Source organism: Miniopterus natalensis, chromosome 7 (assembly GCF_054644295.1).
Source record: "Miniopterus natalensis isolate mMinNat1 chromosome 7, mMinNat1.hap1, whole genome shotgun sequence".
NCBI classification, from domain to species: Eukaryota; Metazoa; Chordata; class Mammalia; order Chiroptera; family Miniopteridae; genus Miniopterus; species Miniopterus natalensis.
Window position 1 is genome coordinate 9,546,227 of NC_142087.1, and position 22,138 is coordinate 9,568,364.

Here is a 22,138-nt window from a genome sequence, read left to right on the forward strand (position 1 = left end):
ATTCTCTCCCAGGGAGTGGCAACAAGTATTTTTGAACCAAATAGTTTTCCACACCCACCTTCCCCCTCCCCTGGGAGTGGGGCCAATAATCTGTTGAACTTTAAACAAGGACCCAGCTAACTCTGATGCAGCTGGTTCTCAGACCTCACCTTGAGAAACTGCACTATAGTGACACTCTCCAGACAAGCGCCAGAAAAGCTCTGCATACTCTGAGAGATCGGGCCATTTTCTTAGGATTCCATACACCTCTGGTTCTCATTTCTAATCACTGACAACACTTTCAGAGAATGGATCTGAGTCCTGTACACAAAGAAGGACTGTGGTCAGGTAGGCTAGTGCTAAACCATATACCTGCCCTCTGCTAAGGAAGTCACTGTGCTCATACCTCATTCAAAAGTCTGAGTGGTCCTACAGTAAAGAATCCTATTTAAATTTATGATCCATCATTTCCCAAACTGAACACAGAACCTTTTTTATGAACACCTATGAATAGTTCCATAGGAAACACTGAGTTGAAATTTCAGGCATACCCACATTCGTTTATGAGGTTAAAATTTGTTTTCAACTCACCACTGCATTAACTGCCATTTCTCAAGGTACACCCTCCAATGCCTCCATACTCTCTGTAAAGATACAGCAGTATAACAGAGTACTGGACTTAGACTCTGAAAACCTGTATGTTTGTGTCACCATTTACCAGCCATGTGACCTTGAATACATTACTGACTTAATCTGAGCTTCAGTGTCTTCTACTGAAAATTGGGAATAACATCTGTCCAAACACTATGTTGCTGTGAAGGTCAAAGAGAACACAGAGGAGCCCTGGCCGGTGTGGCTCAGTTGGTTGAGTTGACCGTGCACCAAGAGGTCACCGATTCGATTCCTGGTCAGGACACATGCCTGGGTTGCAGGCTTGATCCCCGGTAGGGGGTGTACAGGAAGCAGCCGATAGATGTTTCTCTCATCAATGTTTTCTTTCCTATCTTTCCCCCCTCTCCCTTCCTCCCTCTCTAAAAATCAATAAAAACATACAGTATTAAAAACAAAGACACAAACAATGCAGATGTGCTCATGATCTAGGTGTATCAGCATGTGTTTACATGGTGGACAACACCCTCCCCTATTACAGACCTCTTTTGCGCTAGCCACGTCAGGAGGAAGCCATCATTTAACTCTCTTCCTTTTGTCTGTCCATGTAATTGAGACTAGATAAAAACAGAATTCCACGGCTATGCCAACCCTGATTAGCAGGGTGTAGAAACCAGTTGCATTGCCTGCCAATGGACTAGGAATCTGGGATAATTGTCAGTGTCCTCTTTGCCCCTACTCCCGGATATTAGATTGCTAAATCATTGTCAATACACCCATCTGTTGAAATTAAGCCCGTGGGGCCACTAGAGTTAATATCAGGGATGAATCCAGAAATGCAACTAAGGCCTTCGTTCGCAGAGAAGCAGAGAACTAAGGTCACGGTCTAAATAGCTCAAGCCTTTTCTTTGAAAAAAGACAGCTACAGGCACATGAAAAGACCTGCGATTTCTGGCAAGTGTCCTCATTCAAACTATAGAAAGAATAACATCAATATTCATATTGCTAAGGAAGGGGTGACCCTGATGCTTACTTCTTTATGTCTTCTAACTTTTAAGTGAATGTCTTCTTTTTTACAATTTGGATCATCTACTTTTTCTTCACGCAACAATATAAAAAAGTTGCATAAATAGCTATTAGATAGGTGCATTACTTATGACACACTCCCAGAGTTAAAGAGAAAAATGCCCGAAAGAAAAAAAGAAAAAAAAGGTACTCAAGCAATCACCAAAAAAAGTTGTTTATATTTAGTTAATTCTAAGAACACAGATTTCCTAAAGAAGAGACAATTAATAAACTGGTTATTCTAAACAGGATTTTGATCATAAAAACTAGTGATTCAAAGCTCTAAAACAGAACACACAAATCTAGAAAAATGCAAAACATATTTTATCTCTTACCAGAATTTACCTCTTTAAGAGATATCAATGTTTAAAATGTGCAAAGAGCCCTTGCCGGAATTGCCCAGTGATTAGAGCATCAGCCCAAGCACTGAAGGGTCACAGGTTTGATTCCCAGTCAAGGGCACGTACCTGGGTTGCAGGTTTGCTCCCCGACTCGTCGGGGGGGGGGGGGGGGGTAGGCAACCAGTCAATGTGTCTCTCTCACAGCGATGTTTCCTCTCCCCAGCCCCCTCTACTCTCTGAAAAGTAATGAAAAAATATCCTCATGTGAGGATTAAAAAAAAGTGCAAAGAAACTGTACCTATAGTGTTTAAACCATAAAGCCAAGAGCTTGTTTATACATGACAAAAATAAAATTAAAGCATGTAAAATAGTGTGCAGTTTATAGAATTCAAAAAAAATCATGGTGACTAAAAGATAAAGAAAAACAATTAGGGACAGGAGACATTCTGCAGAGCAGGATGCTTGTGATGTCTATCACAAGCCTGGCTGAACCCAGGAGGCTCTGAACGCTGAGCAGTCACTGATAGGAGGGATAGACTGTAATATCTCTAATAGCCAGCAGATTAACTGGTGCTCTGGTAAAATTTCCGGAATTAAAGCCAAGATAGTTTTCAGTAAGAACCGTTCTCCTTGACACCATGGCCAGCATGTGGTGGAGCCGGGACCTGAGGGCGGAGAAGTGAAACTGCCGCTCTTTATTCAAGTTTCTGAGTGAGTCAAAGTGGGGGGTGGCCCAGTACTTGGCGTGCCCGGGGAGGATGAAGTCAATGGTCCTGACGGAAGTCTGGGAGCCGGCGGAGCTGGCCACTGAGCCTTGCGAGGACAGCGAGGAGAACGACTTCAAGCTGGAAGACCTCGAGACAGACATCTTTGACAGAGGGGACCCTTCTTTAGAATGTGTTCCCTGAGAAAAGAGAACATTCTCGCCCACATCAGTCTGGGTGGTGGCCGACATGAACTGAACCGTGGTTTGGGAGCTCGCTGCCCGGGTGGCAACTGTGGTTTGGGTCCCAGCACTGGTTATGGCGGTGCTGGTCTGTGTGCCCGAGTCGCTCACGCTCACCGTGGGCATCTCCTCTCCCGGCTCTGTCTGAGTGGCGGCATCGGTCACCTTCCCGCCCTCTGGTTCGTCCCTGTGGCTGTTGAAGTAGTCCTCCTCGCTGATGGTGGAGGACTCGGAGTCGCGGCGCCCGGCCGGCGCCCTGCCCTTAGGGGAGGCCGCACACTCCGGCCCGGCACTCTTGGGGGTGCTCGAGAGCCTGGCCAGCCGCTGGCGCAGCAGGTTACCCCACGTGAGCTCCTTGGACAGCGGCTTCGGCTCCAGGAGATGGTCAAACTTGCCGCTGACCCCGAAGCTGGACAGGAGCTTGCAGCTGATGGGCTTGGACTGCGCGTACAGGACGCGGAACTCCAGGTCGAAGTGTTCAACTACTTGGCCAGACAGGATGACCAGGTTACTGCTATTCAACTTGCCATCTGTCCACGTGAAACTTGAGGGTTAAAAACAAACAGAAGCTGGTAAGAATACGCGATTTTAGTTTCTTATTGTCAATCCAAGGAATGAAGCCCAGATTTCCTGCTACATAAGCATCCTGACTCTGATAACAGCATACCTACCGTGTAGAATGAATTCAACCAGCCTTAACCCAGGCATATGACGTAGACAGGTTAACATAAAAGTAAGAAGGCTGTTTAACCAACACACTACAACCTACACACCCTCTAAATATTTCTAAAATATTTGGCCAGTGCCCTCATTTTCGAAGTGAAGAAACAAAGAGCTAGTGCTTTCACAGCGGGAAGCTGTGGCAGACTCCACACCAGGGCGTCCTTAGAATGACCAGTGCAGTGCCCCGTGCTCCCTCCAGTGCTGCCGTTTCCACAAAGGAGACTGCTGCTATTCTAACCCCGACGCTGTTGCTGGAAGCATGTTCAGAGCTGACCAGCATCCCGCCTCCTTCCTCTGGTGACAGAACCCATGCCCACCCCAGCAGAGAAGGCCTTCATTTAGGCACCTTCTCCAATCACAAGGGAGTGGGCGCACGACCAGGCTGGCCAGAGGACCCTATCCGCTTGAATGGGGGGTTACCGAGGGTGGGTGTGTGACCCCCTCAGGCCAAGTAATTTTTCAAGGACCAATACCAGTGCCGAGAGGAACAAAGTCTCTCTTAGGGAGATGGCTGTTAAAGGCCACATAAGCAAGCCTGGGCCTTTGCCTTCAAATGAAGAGCTGACCGAGAATAAAGACCAACCAGCGAAAAGCAGAACCAGGAGACAGTATTTTGGTAAATGGTCAAGAACTGAAAACCTTTTGACACTTCTAAGTTTAGCTTTCTGCACTTGCAATCACCCCACTGATGGAAAAGGAAGTCTTTTAAAAACCCTCAATGGGGCCCAGTGGTTGAGTGTCAACCTAGGAACCAAGAGGTCCAGGTTCGATTCCTGGTCAGGGCTCATGCCGGGGTTTCAGGCCTGATCCCCAGTAGGGGGCGTGCAGGAGGCAGCCGACTGATAATGTTTCTCTCCCACTGATGTTTCTCTCTCTCCCTCTCCCTTCCTCTCTTTAAAAATCAATAAAAACATAAAAAATAAAAATAAAAAACCTTCAGTGGGATCATGTAAATAAGACACCTATCTTAATGCCAGGATTATAAAACGTCCACAACAAATGAAAGCTACCCTCATTCTCAATGGTAGCATATTTCATTTGTACAGGGTAGTTTTTATATTTTAGAATAGCCAAAAACCAGTTGAGCTAAATTTGGCTAATATAGGTCAATCCTACTTTGGGTGAAAATCTAGTTTCCTCCTGTTATTTAAAAACTTCTTATGAAAGAAAGTCGCAAGAAAGAGTCCGAGCTTTCCCCCCAGCGTGGATGGTCCTATTTGAGAGGAAAGGCATCAAAAGACTTTCCTCTTATCACCTCATCGTCCAGAAATCTTTTCATGTCCACCTTTACCCAGGGCTGACTCATAATTATCACTCAGGAATGTGCGTTTCTTCAAAAATGAGTTTTTCATTTTTAAACTCTACAGACATACCTCATGCACCCCATCAGACAAGCAAATGCAGAGGTGGCCAAACACTGAAGCCGCGGGAGAAAAATGGCACGTCTTAACTTCTGGGGATTAGTGTTAATCACTCATTACCTCCACCCTCTATTCAAGTTCCCTTAAGACGCCAATGCCAAAGTGAGACTTCAAAGGTGGGGCCAGAGCGTGGATCAGTACTTTCTAAAGCACTAGATTACAAGGCTTAAAGCAAGGTGGAATTAGGCATAAGCTGACAGCTTCGGCTCTGCCCTCTACACTGATGCACATGCCTGAGACTGCCCTTCTCTCCAAGTGAGCAGGGACAAGGGGTTCAAAGTACCCAGGAACAAGACTCACTGTGACTGTCACTGTTAACCTCCAATTCACCCACTGCAGGCCTGGCTGAGGCTTGCACCTAGGACTCACTCACCGTGGGGTCTCCAGGCAAATTTCAACCTTTGCACTTCAGTTCTGTGGATCACAGGGCAGGGGAGGTGACTCCACCCAACTGCCTCCTGCAGGAGGAGGTTTTGATTAACCTGTTCACACACAGATGCACACATCTCAGAATGCCTGGACATAAAGCCTGGCATTGGCGGGGCGCGGGAGGAAGCTTTTGCCTTTACATAGCATGCTCCTCCTAAAACATTTAGATTAAAAAGCATGGACGGGTGAGAAACTTACCTGTAGGAGCCTGTGGCCACTCGAATGCCATCAATCAATGTGAACTTTTCATGAACCTTCCCAACAATTTTAGTTCCTGACCTCGCGTAGTAGATATTTCCTGTAATAGTCCGAACTGTCATCAGCTGTTGGCGGGAGAGCGTGGAAAAAAGAAATGAACAATCTAGTGAACAAATCATTAAGACAAGAGGGCTTAGTTTACACTTCCCAGAAAGACAAATTTATTGACCGATGAGTGGTTCACAGTCACCATATAATAACAATGCACCCTGGACAACAGCCAGGCGATTCTCGGGACTCAAGTAATGTTGCCTCACATTTAGTCCAGCTTCTCATATGCCCATCTTATATTTATTTTTGAGACCCTTAGCTCATGTGGACACGTGCTCTAAAAGAAGACTCACTTTTTGATGATACTAAACAACAGAACCCACGAAATGATTTTTGAAACAAAACATGGGGGATTAAATTATCAAAAGAGACATGCTAGTAATAAATAACAAAGGCTTAAAGAAACTAAGGTGATATCTCTCCTACTTCTTTTGTCTCATAGGACCACCAATAAATAACAGCCCATCATCACCCCCACACCACAGTGGGTCTAGAGAACACAGAATGAGCCTTCTCTAATATAGGACTTGAGGTGGCAAACATTCATATCGCACGCGGCTTAATCAGTAGTGTCAAATTTCCTACAAGTACATATTTACCAGAAAAGTACACGGGAACCACAGTGGGGCTATATACTGCATGTGTATGCATAATTATTTTTGTAAAATGACACACATGTATATACAATGGTGTGTAAAATACTAAGACAATCTGCATTCTTTGGGGCAGATCAGTAGCTGAATATCTTTAGAAATCTTACACATTCAAATTAAATGTTTAAGATTTTTGTTTGACTCTCTCATTCCACAAACAAAGCAAGCCCCTATTATGTGCCAGGCCTTGAGACAATAGAGATATAGGACATGCTTCTTGCTATAAGGTGTGCTCTTGATCTGCAAGGACTAGACAAGAGAGAGAAAAGTAATGAATGATTAAAAACTACAGCAAGACTAAGTCATCCAGAGAAGTGAAAGCCTATGTCCACACAAAAACCTGTACACAAATACTCATAGTATCTTTTATTCACAATAGTAAAAGACTGGAAACTATTCTAATGTCTTTCAATGGGTGAGTGGTTAAACAAACTATAGTACAACCACACCATGATACTATTCAGCAATTCAAAGGAACAAACTATTGATACAATAATTTGGACGAATCTCAAAGGCTTTATGCCGAGGGGAAAAAAGTCAATCTCAAAAGGTCATATACTCTGTGGTTCCATTTACATAACATTCCCTAAATGACAAAATTATAGAGATGGGGAACAAGTTAGTGGTTGCCAGGGTTACAAATGGTAGGAGGACACAGAGAAGGGAGTGGATGTGACTGTAAAGTTTCCACGAGGGAGATCTCCGTGGTGCAAACAGCTCTGTATCTTGATGGCAGTGGTGGTTACACATATGTACACATGTGATAAAATGGCACAAAACTATAGACACACACTGTACCCATGTCAATTTCCAGCTTTTGCTCTTGTACTATAACTTACATAAAACATAACCATTGGGGGAAACTGGGTGAAGGATCCATGGAAACCTCTTGTATTATCTTTGCAATTTCTATGAATCTGTTACTTCAAAAATAAAAACAAAAGGCAAAGCAAAGAAAACTATGGCGACACATAACATAACTTCAGTGGTATTCTTACCAAAACGCATAATCTGAATTTAACCATGAGGAAAGACTAGACAAACCCAAATTCTACAGAAAACTGGCTAGTATTCTTCAAAAGTGTCAAGACCCTAAAAGACAAAGGAGGAGGACCAGTCCCAGAAGAGAGGAAGCTAAGGAGACACAGCAACTATATGCCAGCTATGGTCCTGGACTGAATCTTGGACAAGAAAACGAGCTTCCATGGAATGGTTAGTGAAATTTAAAAGATCTTTAGCTTAGATAATAGTAGTATATCAAGTTTATTTCTTGATTTGCAAATTTGTACTGAGGTTTGTAAGATGTTAACATTTAGAGAACTTGGGCGAAGAGTATTCATGAATTCCTTATATTGTTTTTGTAACTCCTTTGTAAATCATAAATTATTTTAAAATGGAAATTAATTTTTTAAAAAGCTAATAATTTCCACAGTGATTTGTCTGTAGCACTAGCGACAAGTTGGAACCTACCTAATTAAACCCAATCCTCGGTTTCCCAATGCTTGTTGGTGATGGGAAAACACCAACAAAAACTCTGTAGAAGTTAAATAGCTAAAATTTTGCAAAACCAAAGTGCTTGATAATAAGGCAGTAACTTTATGATTCCTATCAGTAACCCAAATTCCTGTTCATTTTGCTGACTGCTTTATTTCCAGTACCTAAAACAGCTCATTGTAGGTACTCACAGGTGTGAGCTAAGTTGATAAATTCTGAAGCACACAGGTTAAGTTGCTTAATTAAAAAAAAAAAAAATGGTGCAATAAGTATGACTATTTTTCTTGCCTCTAAAGACACCAAGCTAGCTAAGTTGTACAACCTTGCATTTAAATACTTAAGCTTAAATTACTTTCATGCTCAGAGCAAAAGACATAAAACTAATTTTTTAATAACGAGACATGAGAGGCACCATGTGACAGTGATGGCAGATGAGGAGTCAGACCCCAGTCCCACTACTTTCCAGTTGTAGAAACTGGGCTGTGCCACCATTTCCTGATCTAAAACATAAGTAGAATGCCACTTACTCGATAGGGCTTCTGTGAGGATTCAGTTGCATAACATTTGTCATGAGCATAGAACAGTGCCAAGGACGTGGCGGGAGCTCCATAAATGGTGGTCGTTACGATTAAAATTGGAGCCTGCCAGCACTGCAGTCAAAAGCAGCAGCTTCCAAGGCAGACTCGGGACGAGAACAGTCAGGCTCCCTGTTAGGTTCCCTCTCTGGGGGGACACCACCAGCAACTGCCATGCAGATAGGTCCTATTTTTTATTGTGGTGAAACCAGAAACGGTATAACACAAACCTTTTCCTGTTCAGGATGAATTTTCAGATCCACGCACATATCCAAAAACTGAGAGAGCAGAGCCTGGTCCAGAAGGATGTACACAGCAACCCCCTTTTTCCGACATATCTCCTGCAGGTCTCTGAAGATGTCGATGTCCGTGAATACATCCATCACCACGGCAATCACCTGAGGGTCGGGCGGCAGGGGAAGAGCAAGCCGTCAGCCCACACCACCACCCGACGGCTCCGTGTCCAGACTCCCGACCCCATCTCGGGGCTGGGAAAGGATCCCCATCCTACGACACCCTTCCTTCTCCTTCTGCAGTATCCACTTTCCCCTCACCGTGGACTCCTCTCCATCTCCAAAGACACTCAGGCCACTGTATCCTACAAACCTGGACTTGGCCCAGCTAACCCTCCCAAACTGCCTCCTAGCCACTCTCCTCCACACGGGCAAATTTCTCAGACACATACATTAATCCACTGCCCTGCCCTCCCATGAGCTTGTTCCACTCAACTTCCCTTCTTTTACTAAATCCCCTCCCGTCTCACAGGCTCAGCGCAGCCCAGCGAGCTGTCTAGATTCTGTGGCTAACACATCGTTGTCTTGGCCTGTGCTTCCACACTGGCTTCAGTTTTCCACGGTAAAGGAAGAAAACCTTAGATTCTCCCTGAGGCCCCTTCTGGGCGCAGCATTCTCTAACTCTGTGATCTGATTGTTGCCTGATTTTGGATCACAAGCTCTGAGTTTTTGTTACAATCGAGACAGACCCACCCAATCCACCACCAACTCAGGACTTGAAAATGATCATACCAGGCAAGCAGATCCCCCCACTTCTGCCTCTAACACTGATATCAAATCTTCATAATATTCCACTCCCTCCACTAGTCAGGCTCCAACCAATGGACTCCCAGAGCACCAGCCTCTCCTCTATGAAAGGTGACCTCTAGCTCTTTAGTATCTACCTGTCCACAGTACAAGACCACAAGAACAGGAATATGGAAATATATCCTAGGGATTCTGTCCTGAAGCTTCACCGGTCCTTTCTTCTCCCCGGAAACATGGCTCCATTCCTGCCTCCTAATCCGTTTCCCACTCTTGGCATCTGACTACAGTGAAGAGCTGCCTCAGCCAGGTGTCTCTGGGAAAATTACAGCTGATCGAATGTCTGTTTCTTTAGCTGCAAAACAGATTTGTAGTGAGAATTTAATGACTATGTTACATGGAATGCAAGGTACACAAGATCCCTAAGTATCTGTTCATTGATTCACTTTTCTAGTCCAGAGTTTGAGCTATCCAGACAGCTCAACAGAGGCAGGTATCCGCCAGCTCCCAGATTTCCTTGCTAAAGAGGCTGCTCCACCCACAAAGCCTCTAATCATATCCTTTGCAGGTTTAAACCGTGGCCCTCAGCTAACTCCTGGCAGGGAAGTGGGGATGTCAAAATATCCAGGCTTAGAAACAAGTCCCTGCAAACCAAGTCAGAAGTGGGGTGCCAGCAAGGGAAACTGCTCCCCGAAGCCAACTGGAGCCTTTTACAGTCTGCGGCTGTGAGGGCTTCTCTCTCCTCCCAACCTCAGCAGTAATACGTTTTTTAGAATCACATTAACTCTGTTTTTAACGTTAAAGTATTTACAGGTCTCATGTGTATAGGAGCAGGGGCATTTGAATGGGACTTACTCAATCTCTGCCAGAGAAGACTCAGGACAGTACTTAAGAGTCATTACCCTTAAGTATTGGGGGAGGGGGAGCAGGTTAAGAAAGAAGTGCAGAGACAGGCAATTCTGCTGTCTTTCTCCAACACCGGAGTCTCATCTACCGTGAAGAGGGGCCTTGAAATGCCAGCTCCTGGGAAGTCACTGCAGTGAGTGTCTGGGAAGACCAATGTATATCTCTGGCTGCCTCTCCCTTTTCCTTCCCTTCCCAATTTTTTTTTAACTTTTTTAATTGTTGACACTGTTATAGATGTCCCCATTTTCCTCCCATTTGCCCACCTCCACCCAGCCCCCGTACCCGCCCCCAATCTGGATGAAACCCCAGCTGTGAGCTATTCTTGGTAAAGGGTACAGAGAGACCCACTGGGCACAGTAATTTAAAAAATAAAGTGTTCTTTCTGAAATGGTGGCATCTTCAGAAGTCTATATCCTCCAATGGGTTGCTATACGTCCTAGTTGGGGTTGTATCTACCCCATTCATTCAGGTCACGTAAAAGTGGTTAAAGGCAGAAAAGCCTGGGCACACAAATCCCAGCTCTGCGGTTTACTAGTTGTGTGACCCTGGGAAAATGCCTCATGTCTCTGAGCCGTTTCCTCCTCTGGAAGATATGGACAGAGCTAGCATCTACGTCTAAGGGCTGTTGTGAGGATTAAATGAGACAAAACCTGGAAAGGGCGCAGGCTTGAAACTGGTGTGCATTATGCAGCCAGCACCCCTTCAGAGTCTGCTGTGGCTGAACCCCTGCACTGGGCAGAAAGGTAGCTATAAAGAATCTGACCCAGCCCGGCCGGGCGTGGCTCAGCGGTTGAGCGTCGACCTAGGATCCAGGCGATCGGGGTTCGATTCCCGGTCAGGGCACATGCCCGGGTTGTGGGCTCGATCAATGACTCATCATTGATGTTTCTACCTCTCTCTCTCCCTCTCCTTTCCTCTCTCTGAAATCAATAGAGATATATTTAAAAAAAAAAAAAAGAAATTTGACCTAGACCTGACTTATCTGCAAAGAGAGGACATGGGACGCAGGGAAGCAAAATGATACTGTTAAAGGTAATGCGATTAGGGGACACTATGGGGAGGGGGGACAGTAGAGCATCTGCCCTGCAGTGGTGGACGCACTACGCTCACTGTTTACCAAAGAGCAGGGAAGGATTCCTGGAAGAGAGGGCATTTGAGCTGAATCACAAGTAAGGATATGATTTGGTCAGAGCAGAAGTGAAGGGGAGGGCATTCTGGCAGGAAGCCATGTGATGACAGAGGCAGAGGTAGGAAATAAGGGAGTATGTACCAGTTTGGCTGGCACGTTGAGTATGCACAAAAGGGAGCAACAGGACATGACTGGAAGATAGGTGAACAAGCAAGATCACAGAAGGCCTTGAATGCCAACCAAGGAACCAGTATCACGCAGGCAGCGGAGAGAAGGGGGTTTAAGGAAAGTAATGAGTCCAAAGCAAAGACTCCAACAGGGCAGAAGAAGCTGATGCTGGGAGAGAGGTAGGGTTAAGCTGGAGATCTGGCTCCACCTCCCGCAACACAGCAGTCACTCACATACTTTTCAGGTTCAGCAAGTATTTAGAAGGACTGAAGGCCGAAGAAGAAAAATCAGTGATAGGTTTCAAGGATGGAAGCAATGAGGGTTAAAGAGGAGAGGAGAGGCCATAGGAGAGCCAAGCAATGGGCCACACGGGCTGGAGGAGGAGAGGAGAGGGAAGGAAGGGTGGGAAGAGGCAAAGGAAGGCTCAGGTTTACACAAACAGGAAACAGAAAAAGAACGAGGCTTGAGAGAGAAGCTTCGAAACTGATTTTGGGGCGGCAGTAAAACCTTCATAAAGGGGTTCTACATGCACAGGTGTAGGAATGAGAGTAAAGCTCATAAAAGAAAGCAGAGGAACGCAGGTACCTGCTTGCTTCTCTTACATCCCACTGTTCTTTCAGACATTCAGCAAGCCCACCATGAGCTCGCCATGGTGCTGGGCACTGAAGCCCAGGATCAATCACTGTCCTCAAGAAACCCTGCTACTGAGGGAGACAGGAGACGAGCCAGGGGTAAGTGTCATGGGGCCAATGGACGTGCACAAAGGGTGCCGCTAGAACAGGGACCAAGGGGCTGATGGACGTGCACCCAGGGTAAGTAAGTAAGCCAGCCCAGCTGGCTGGGTTAGAGAAGGTTGAGAACTGCTGGAGGCTGGGACCCAGGAGCAGGGCCAGAAGTATAAATCACCTGCCAAACGGAATCAGGATTCACAACTCCATTCAACAACTGTACAAACAACAGCTTTGTTAGGTGGTAAGTATCTAATTGGCCACTGGTTTGTTTGGTTTTAAAGCCTCAACCCTTCCTGTGTGTACTGAAAATAATTGGATTTGAATGCTGGTCCCAGCACCCACAGGGTATTTAGAGGGTGGACAGAGGCATTTTTCCCTGTTCCCCCATAGCCAACATCTCCTCCCCTCCCTTACCAGAGCAGGACTCTTAAAACTTCTGTAGAAGGAACAGCCCTACACGTGGAAGCAATCAGTAGGAAATGCTTCCTTCGTTTTTTCAAGACCCGAGCCCTGCTCCCCTATACTCTCCCTTCTAAGCCCCCATGCAACCAAGCTCTGCAGAGTTGAACTAGACCTGGGCTTCTCAAATCTCTGAGGGCACAGTCTCTTCAGTGAGCTGAGCAATGACCTGGACTCATTCAAGGGCACCCCATGGCCAGCAAGTGTCCGCACGGTCACTGTGGGCACTGCCCTATCCCACCTGTGCTATACAGAGCCTGCCCACTCTCTTAGGGCTAGAAACTATGTAAGTGGTGACTTTTGAGTCTATTCCAATGTCAACACCCATCTGAAACTCAGTGCAAATCAGTCAAGCCCGGTACCCCACAGTGTTCCTACACTTCCTCAGCCACATCTGGAGCAGCCACACCTGTGTGTCAATCCCATGTCACAACAGCAGGTGACAAACCCCCAAGCTCCGCCCATCCTACTAACTATTCCTTGCTGATTTATACCAAGGGAACCGGTGGTCCACACAGTTAGAGTAGCAATCTCTGTGGTATTCTTGGTCTTTGGGAAGGGCACAAACCCTGTTTATGCTCCTTTCCACATAGAACTGGAATTTTTTCTATGTGTCTTCTAGCACAAAAGCTCTAAAGAGATATCTAGAGATTTCAAAACCCCATTAATTGCTACCCCCAACTTACAGATGAGAAAACTAAAGCTTGGAGAGGTTAGGTAACTTGTTCAAACTGACACACTTAAGCAAATGCAGGAGCTGGAATTTCAACTCAGGTGTTGTGTGACTCCAGAGCTATGTGGGAAAGTGTTAAACTAAATTTTACTCCAAACAAGTCTACTAATATTCAGTCTTCAAATGATTGAAAGCATGGACTAAATTCTGAGAGGATCAATAAAGTATTTCATAAAGTACATGGGATCAAGCCCACCACAAAGGATGGTTGCAAATAACACACAATAGTTCAGAGTGAACACTAAGGAAACTTGGCACTCCCCAGGACAGCTGGCACCTTTTCTCTGCAGGTGGTACTGCTAATTCCAAATGGACTAAATCAACATTTCTTGGGAAACAAAGATGCTACGTGAACATGCTGTAGAATTAGACCTAGACATGGATCCTGGCCCTTCCACGTTCAAACATCATGTACCCTCTAGCAAGTTACTTAAGTTCTGTGAGCTTCTAATACGCAAATAATATGCCTATATCTTGTAGTGTTTGGGGGTTCAGTCAAAGAGAGAATCCATGCAAACACTGACAGTTCCTGGCATAAATAAAGCCCTCATATGGCAGCTAGTCCCAATTCTGCCACTATTCCTGGGCAAGTCATTCACTCTGAGCTCAGTGTCCTCACATATGGCCCCTTGCAGCTCTAAAGTCTGATTCATGTGCCCTCGATGGGCTGATCTGGGCCCTGACCCAGCACATGAGCAGCCTCAAGGGGCCACTCAGTCAGTCATTCCAGTTCTCATTCCAGTTCTTCCTCTGTGTGAAGCAGGATGTTTGTGTCAATCACTCCTTCCTACTGCACCTCAGTTTCCCTCCCTTCCCACCCATAGTCATAAAGCGAGGACACAGGACACGTGTGCAACATGCTTGGAATTCTACCAAAGTTCTGCGCACACTCAAAGAGGCGTCATCCTGCCCAGCGGTCAACATCGCCTGCCTGGCAAACTCCCCACGCTGACCGCATGGCACCCAATGTGGACTTCCTTCAGCTCCCGAGGGCTCTCGCTGCTTCTCCTGAAGACCCTCTTGCTAAAAAGCAAGATATATTTTCTTCCAACTTCTTCCATCCGTTAATAGAACAGGAATTCTCTCCTTGGAATTTCTTTAAAAATCTTTAAACTCTCACAATATCATCTTCAGGGTTTAAATTTTTAAAAAAGGAAATTTCCACAGCAAAACCTAAATTTGCTTGTGTGCATTCTCTCCATTTCTTAGGCTATTGTTACAAAACTAACAATTCAAGTGTCAGATCGAAGTGCTGGTAGAGCCTCTGTCTGCAGAGAGGGACACCGTGCCTGTCCAGGAAGGCAGGCGGAGGGGGCGTCAGTTTTTCACTGGCCTGCAGAGGGATTGGCCATACACACAGCCAGGTCTTAACTGCCACCTGACTTGTGGGGGAGCGAGACCAGCGCAAACACTGATTCACATGGCGAAAGAGACCAAAAAACCTGATGATTCACCAACAAATACAATAGTATAGGAATAGATTCTGGAGTAGGTAAGAGGAAAATCCTATATAGTTCAAAATTATCCTAAAAACTCCATAGGAAGCAAACTCAGCTCTCAAGAAGTCCAAAGTAGTCCATATCTCCTCCAGGCAGACTTGCACTGGAGCCAATCTCTTGCACATAACTGCATGACCTTGGGCAAGTTATTTAACCTCTCTGTGCCTGGTCTCTGCTTAATTGTGGCTTCCTCCCAGGGCTGGGAGGGTTAAATAAGAATCTAGGAAAAGGGCAGAGCACAAAAACTGACCCACTGAAGTGCTCGATCACACCATCAAGCACTCAGCCATCAGAGCACAGATACAGAATGGCTTCTCTTCTCATCCTGAAACTGCCTGAGACCTGCATCTTCACAGTCCTCGCTGTGGCAGGTACCAGACTTCAGAGGATGTGGCCAAAGTGACACAGCCCCTCCTGTGTACACAACACACACCTCTACCCAGAGCAGCACTGGGCCAGTCACCAGAATCGCTCTCTATGACCTGTCTCCTTCACAAGCCTCTGTCCACCTGAGGACAAAAATGGCTCCCTATTTCCACATAGCACACGGCAGTGTGGTGGCTGACGGTGGTTAACAGAGGCTGTCTCTTAGTTTGAGTCCTGGCTCGGTCATTCACCAGCTGTGTGCTCTCGGGGCAGCTAAACTTCTCTATTACATTACCTGTAAAATGGGATTACATGGAACAGAGCCTGGCAGAGAAAGCATTATTATATTTTTTGTTTTTTTAAAATAAAACAGATGGTCTCTGAGACATCACATTGAGCAAGTCTCAAATCCAGCTCATCTCCCCACCCCTACCCCCAGCCTTATTCTCCTTCTGTATCCTAATTTGGTGGCATCACTGCCCACCCAAGCTCAAAAATTCTACCCTCCTCAGCTCTTCCTATACCTTCTTCTTGGCTTTCCCTACTCTCCTGCCTACTCCCTCACCACCCTTCTAATGATCATCTAATGACCAAGTCCTGTCAATTCTACCTAAAACTCTTTCCCTGCCCCCACCTCCCTGTCCCAGCATTGTCTTAGCACAGACCCTCTCTTCTAATATCCTTATGGCGCCCTCCTGACAACCGTCCTGGATAGCAGTCCCACCCCTAACCCACCCTCCTACTGCTGAGGAACACCAACCTGGTCATGCTCCTCTCCTCCCTCTAAAGCAGTGGTAGGGAACCTTTTTTCTGTCAAGGGTCATTTAAATATTTACAACATCATTCACGGGCCATACAAAATTATCAGCTTTAAAATTAGCTATGAAAAAGCTCCTCGATTTATTGAATTTTGAGTGCCCCGTGGTTGCCTTGGCAGGGCCAGACCAAAAAATTTCTCAGGCCATATATAGGGTCCTCAGGCTGGACGTTCCCCACCCATGCTCTAAACCTTCAAGGGCTCCCCAATGCTCCTTTATGTAGTGTGCAAAGCTCTTAACAGTTGGGCCAATGTCCCCCTTCAGTCTCCTCTCCTACCACTAACCCTCACATACTCTCTGCTCCAGCTGTAAGGAACTTGGCTGCCCCCCAAACATGCCAGGTCCTTTCACACTTCTGGGCTAGTCCCTACCCTCTGGCCTGGCCAAGCCCCACCCATCCCCTGGGAGGCAGCTCCAAGGTTACCACCACTTGGAGGCTTTCTTTCTTCAGGCCCCCCCACTACCTGTAAGGACCTCCTCACTGCTTCCCCCCAGCAGACTGTCAACTCTCAAGTGCAGGCAAGGATCATGCCTTCCACCTGTGGGCCCCGCCAGTGTCCGACACACCGGAGGCACTGAGTAAGCAAGTATTAGGCACAGGGCAGAGATGTCAAAAATACTTATTGGATTTAAAGGTAATGTACCACCATTACCAGTTAAAATCACCCAGGTTCCAAATACAGAATCTCAAAGATTCAGTGTGTGGCTGGACCACAGCACAGAACGGGACAGGGGGTCCCAGGAATGTCAGCATTATAGAATGCCCCAAGACAAAGCAGAGTCCGAGTGCCAGCCTCAAACCCCTTCTAAAGCCAGCCTAAGAGTTTACAGTTTCCCTCTGGCGTTAGCTCCAATGCCCCGTCATTGCCACTAAAAATTAGAGCTGGGCAAGACGCTAGGGCAACCCTTCTCTTTTAGAGAGACCAGTTCATTACTTTTCTCAAGTTGTAAGTGCCCAAGTTCTTAAGCATACCTACCCTACAACTGAGCCTTTTTCCATCTTTTTAATCTCTCATTGAACCCACAAGAGTCTGCAGCATCCCTCAGCATACCCAAAGCACTACAGAGCTGATACTGGCCTGGCTGGGGCCCACATCTACTCTCCCAAAGGCGAGGCCCTAGCCGACTGTGTCCTTGACACGCTACACCCCCATCATCAGGCAAAGAGCAGCCAGCATCAGAACGCTGGGGAGACTTGGGGTCTGTTCCTGGACTTGGCTATTTCAAATAGACTTGAAGCACAGATATCGTGACAGACAGTCACTCTCAAGTACCACCCCTACCGAGTCTTACCATGGCCTAGCCCTAGGGCTTCACCGCCACGTTCCTGGCAGGGAAGGCCAGGAAGCTGAGCACTGCCAGTCGGCAAGCAAGGTGGCAGCTGGCCATGGCTGGACTAAGGTGTCTACCCCCACCACGTGCCTGCTCCACCCACCACTGTGCCGCACTCTTCCTCCCTGGCCCCCAGGTGCCCAGCCCCGCACTGCAGTCTCATCCTGGCTGGTGAGACAAGACCTCCAACTGCTCCCAACACCGTATCACACCCAGAGTCAGACAACCGCACCAAAACCCGCTGTGAAGAGTCGACCTAATGCAGGCGACCTGCATTTTAGGAATCCACTAACTGGGGCATCACCCAGCCCATGGAAAAGCAACCCCCTGCCCCACCCATTCACAGAAGGAGCAACTTTCCCTCCACTCTGTGCAGGAATTGCCACTCTTTCATAGATCTGCTTTCTACAACATAAGACACGTGGAGGTGACCAGCAATAAGAGGTTCCTAACGCCCCAGAGTCGTCCCTGGGGTCAATCTTTCGGGAGCCCTTTCCCGGGGAATGAGCTTCTTAAGGAAAGCAGCCCCTAAGAACACCTGTAAGTGGGATCTAGTGCTGGCTCACGGCCAGGAAACTGGCAATCTGGTCTGGTTTGACTAAAATTGGAAACGGGAGGTATTTCTGGTCCCCTTTCCCAGGGGATGTGAATGTCGGGAGTTGGAACTCCGGCACAACGCGCATTCCCGGCGACCGAGACCCCTCCCACCCTGCCCCACCGCGGGGAGCGGCCGGGAGACCGGGAATCCGAGGGGCGAGGTGAAGGGCGGGGCGCGTCGCGATGCCAGGGCCGCCGCCCCGCTCCCAGGAGGCCTGTTTCCCGTTCCTGAAGGGGGTCTCCCGGCCGCCCGCGCACTCACCTCCCGCGCGGAGCGGAGCTGCTGGCGGAGCGCGTCCTTGCAGCCGTAAGGGCCGCCGGGGCCCGCGCCGCGGGGCTGGAAATGCGCCTCGACGCGCGTGGCGCCGCGGTAGGCGCCCTGGTAGAAGGCCGGCCAGCCGAGCTCCAGCAGCGGCGGCTCCAGGTCCGACTGCTCGGGGAAGTAGGTGCCCGACGAGCAGTCGTGGGACGAGCCGAAGGAGTCCTCGGCCTCCGCCGCCGCGCCCTCCTCGCGGGGCCGCTGGGCCGCGCGCAGAATGGAGCGCACCTCGTCGGGGTTCAGGAAGCAACCCAGGCGCTCGTGGCGCAGGAAGGCGGCGAAGGCGTCGGGGCCGCCCGCCACCAGCTCCTCGAGCGCCAGGCGCTGCGCTTCGCTGTACAGCTCGGCGGGGTTGGGCGGCCCGCAGGGCGACAGGCAGGCGGCGGGCAGCTCGTCCAGGCCCCGGGGTAGCAAAGCCATAGCGCTCCGGCGAGCGGACCCGGCTCGGGCCAGTGCGGGCCCGCAGGCCGCTTTATAGGCGCTTTGAATCAAACCGGCCCGCGCCATTGGCTGCTCTGCCCCGCCCCGGCCCTCCCATTGGCTGTTGTCCCGTAACGGCGGAGCTCGGCCCCCGTGCGCACCGCTACGGCCCGCCCCCTGGCGCGCCCCCCTGCCCCGCGTCTCTGCGCCGGCGGCCGCTGCGGTCCAGCCCTCGCTCTCGCCGTGCGGATGCTTCGCGCACTTTACTTTTGGCCACTCTGTCCTGCTCCCAGGCGGTCGTTGCTGCTCGGGCCTTACGGAGCACCGATCTCTTCATAAAGACGGGACGGGCCGGATTGGCCGCGTGGCCCCGGGTGGCGGCGCAGGCAGCGGAACCCGAACTGCGGCCGGGGAGCCAGCCCCTGCCGTCCTGGCGCGCCCCCTGCTGGCCGCCCTTCCCCGCCCCGGGCGGTCGGCCGGCGGCTCGCGGAGGAGACGCCCTGCTCCTGGGACCTCAGAGCTTGGGCGTGACCAGCCAGGTCGCCTTTGTCTCCAGCACTTAGTGATCCATTCATTCAAAACTCGCGGCCCATCTCAGTGCCAGTTCCTTCCGTTACACCCTCAGGTAGCTTTCTCCTTTCTCACCACGTCGGTGTTTCTGCCCGTCGCGGCTCCAGCTCCCCTCCACCTGCTTTCGGCCCGCACCTGAGCAGCCATCCGGTGTGGGGCAAGGAAAGCACGGCCGGGCCGGCTGTGCCTCGGAGCTCCGACCTCGCTGCCTGCCTCCTACATTTCCCTCACTCACTCGCCGCGGCCTCTCTCTTACCGAGCTCCATTCCTGTTTCACTGAGAAGATAGAAGCAATCAGAGAACTTCCACACGCTCGCACCGCAGCACTGCCCACCCCCGTCTCTGCCTACATAGTGGGCCTCCTGTTACTCCCGTCAGCTGCGCCCTCCATTTGGGCCCTAGCTGCCAGCCCTGGGCTACGCGGGCCTTAGGGAGCACTCACCTATCTCCAGCAATTCTCTCCTCCCTCCCGGACACCCATTTCCCTTCTTGCCCGGTTCACTCCTATCAAAATTCAAACATGCTGAAATATCTTCCATCTTCAAACAACCCTTTCTTCTTCTTTTTTTTTTTTTTTTAATATATCTTTATTGATTTCAGAGAGAGGAAAGGAGAGGGGGGGAGAGAGATAGAAACATCAATGATGAGAGAATCCTTGCGGCTGCAGCCCGCAACCTGGGCATGTGCCCTGACTGGGAATCGAACCCTGATCGCCTGGATCCTAGGTCGACGCTTAACTGCTGAGCCAGGCCCAGCTGGGCGAAACAACCCTTTCTTGATCCTACAGTTCCCCCTCCCCACTTCCCTGCCCACTTTGACAGTGTAAAGCCTCAAGTGCGTGGGCTTGCTGCCTCCAGTCTCCTCCCTCTCTCTCGAGCCCTGCCCAGCCAAGCCTATGCCTCCTTTGCTCTACCAAAACCTCCGGCCAAGGTCATCACGAGCTCCACAGCGCTAAAGCCAGTAGTCCTTTTCAGGCCTCATTTTCTGCGTGTAAATGAGAGCGCAAGCGCATCTATACAACCGTAAAGTATGTCCTAAGTGTGAGAGGTTACCGCTATCACTGAGAAACCAATAAACTTTTTAAAGGGATGAATGCCCTCTGCTGCAGACACCTCTCTTCTTCCCGTGCTCTCCCCAGCTCAGCCTGTTTGTGAAGTTTTTCAAGCCCAAGTGTAGGGCCTTCCATGTGTCCCTGGTCTGGCATCCAGTGTTCAGAAGGGTCCAAGAAAGCACTCTTTCCCTATTCTTCCAAGATACTGACAAATGCCTGGGAATGACAAAGACAAGGTCCATGGCCTGGGGCTGTGCAACCACATGGCTTGCCAACGCCTCTGTTGCCTGAGGGAGAAGTAAGAATAGCCAGGGCCTCACCCGCTGTGTTGCTGTGATGTGAAGTAGCATGTAGTATTTTACCTCCTCTGTAAGCTCTATAAGGGAAAGGATGGGACAGAGCAGTGCACTCCAAGAGCAGAGCAGAGCAGAGCAGAGGGGCAGCCCTGTGACGTATAAATATGTCATCAGACACACCTTTGAAAGTGTGCTCAATGTCAGTGCCAAAGGGAACACTGACAGAGTGAAGGCCATTCCCAATCATCCACCTTTTCTTGAACTCACCAGATTTCACCATCTCCCAGTCTAGAAAGACGTCTGTTCCATGTCTGAGACCTCAGAGCTCCCCCTGCTTTAGAGGCCTCCTGGGAGAGTCTTCTGTGGTGTGGGGCAGGGATTCCCCACCTTCTACCCCAGGCTTCACCTCTTTGTGAATTCAACTCAGCATAGTTCAAGAGAGTTCACAACAATGACCACAGCCACACTAAAAGGTGTTATTAAAAGGAATTTAATAATCTTAATTAAAAACTCAACAGCAAATTCTGTCACAGGCCTTGGCAGCTGGAAGCAACTCCAGGGGTGTGCCCCGTTGGGATGTGGTTGGGCCACGGTCTTGGACACGGGGTCCACCACGGCCGCATGGCGAGGAGCTACCTGAAAGTTACTTCAATACAATATCAAAGATCTGCAAGGATTTTTTTTTAAAAAAGTTTTAAATATATTAGATTCTCTTGATTGCCATTTTACACAAAGCTGCTGATAGAGTATACAGAGTTTTAACTTTTTTTCACATAAAATACATTTTTCTTAAGTGTTCTCTGTACATCAGTGGCTTCTGGTCTGGTGAATTATTGCGGAGGGCTGGGGGTCTGCAGACTTTTCCTGGGTGCGCAGAGCCAGGCCTCGCACTATGGCACTTACATGCCCATGGGAAGCAGGTCCTCTGGCCAACTGGCCAGCAAGAGACTCCTATCGAGGAGAGGGCTATAGCTTCTGGCAAAGGGATCACTTCTATGGAGTTACCCACATGACCCACTGACCACATGACCCTTTGCTTTTATGTGCCCTGGGGGAGGGGAGGCTGTCACCAGGCTACAATAGCAAGAGTTAAATATAGTCCTTCTGAGCATCTTGTAAGGAGCACCTTCTGGAAAGTGCCCCAGTAGCCTGCTCTGGGAAAG

General features: G+C 48.7%; 1 protein-coding gene across 1 annotated transcript; it reads right to left on the reverse strand.

Annotated features, from left to right (window-relative positions):
* Positions 1 to 2,153: 2,153 nt before the first annotated feature.
* On the reverse strand, positions 2,154 to 19,066 carry SACK1D (scaffolding CK1 anchoring protein D). Its single transcript, XM_087818730.1, has 4 exons — positions 18,582 to 19,066; positions 8,775 to 8,942; positions 5,712 to 5,836; positions 2,154 to 3,484 (listed from the first exon to the last, which is right to left on the reverse strand). Exons 1-4 carry the CDS (start codon positions 19,056 to 19,058, stop codon positions 2,512 to 2,514), a joined length of 1,743 nt encoding a protein of 580 aa, XP_087674856.1. The 5' UTR covers positions 19,059 to 19,066; the 3' UTR covers positions 2,154 to 2,511.
* Between the last annotated feature and the right edge of the window lie 3,072 nt (positions 19,067 to 22,138).

What these genes read in the sequence shown, in the direction of transcription:
- SACK1D (XM_087818730.1), bottom strand. Translation starts at nt 19,058, where the DNA reads ATGGCTTTGCTACCCCGGGGCCTGGACGAGCTGCCCGCCGCCTGCCTG. An exon ending in AGCTCCGCTCCGCGCGGGAG is followed by an intron (nt 8,943 to 18,581) that starts GTGAGTGCGCGG and finishes CCCGACCCTCAG; the next exon opens with GTGATTGCCGTGGTGATGGA. An exon ending in GTGGCCACAGGCTCCTACAG is followed by an intron (nt 3,485 to 5,711) that starts GTAAGTTTCTCA and finishes TTAACCCTCAAG; the next exon opens with TTTCACGTGGACAGATGGCA.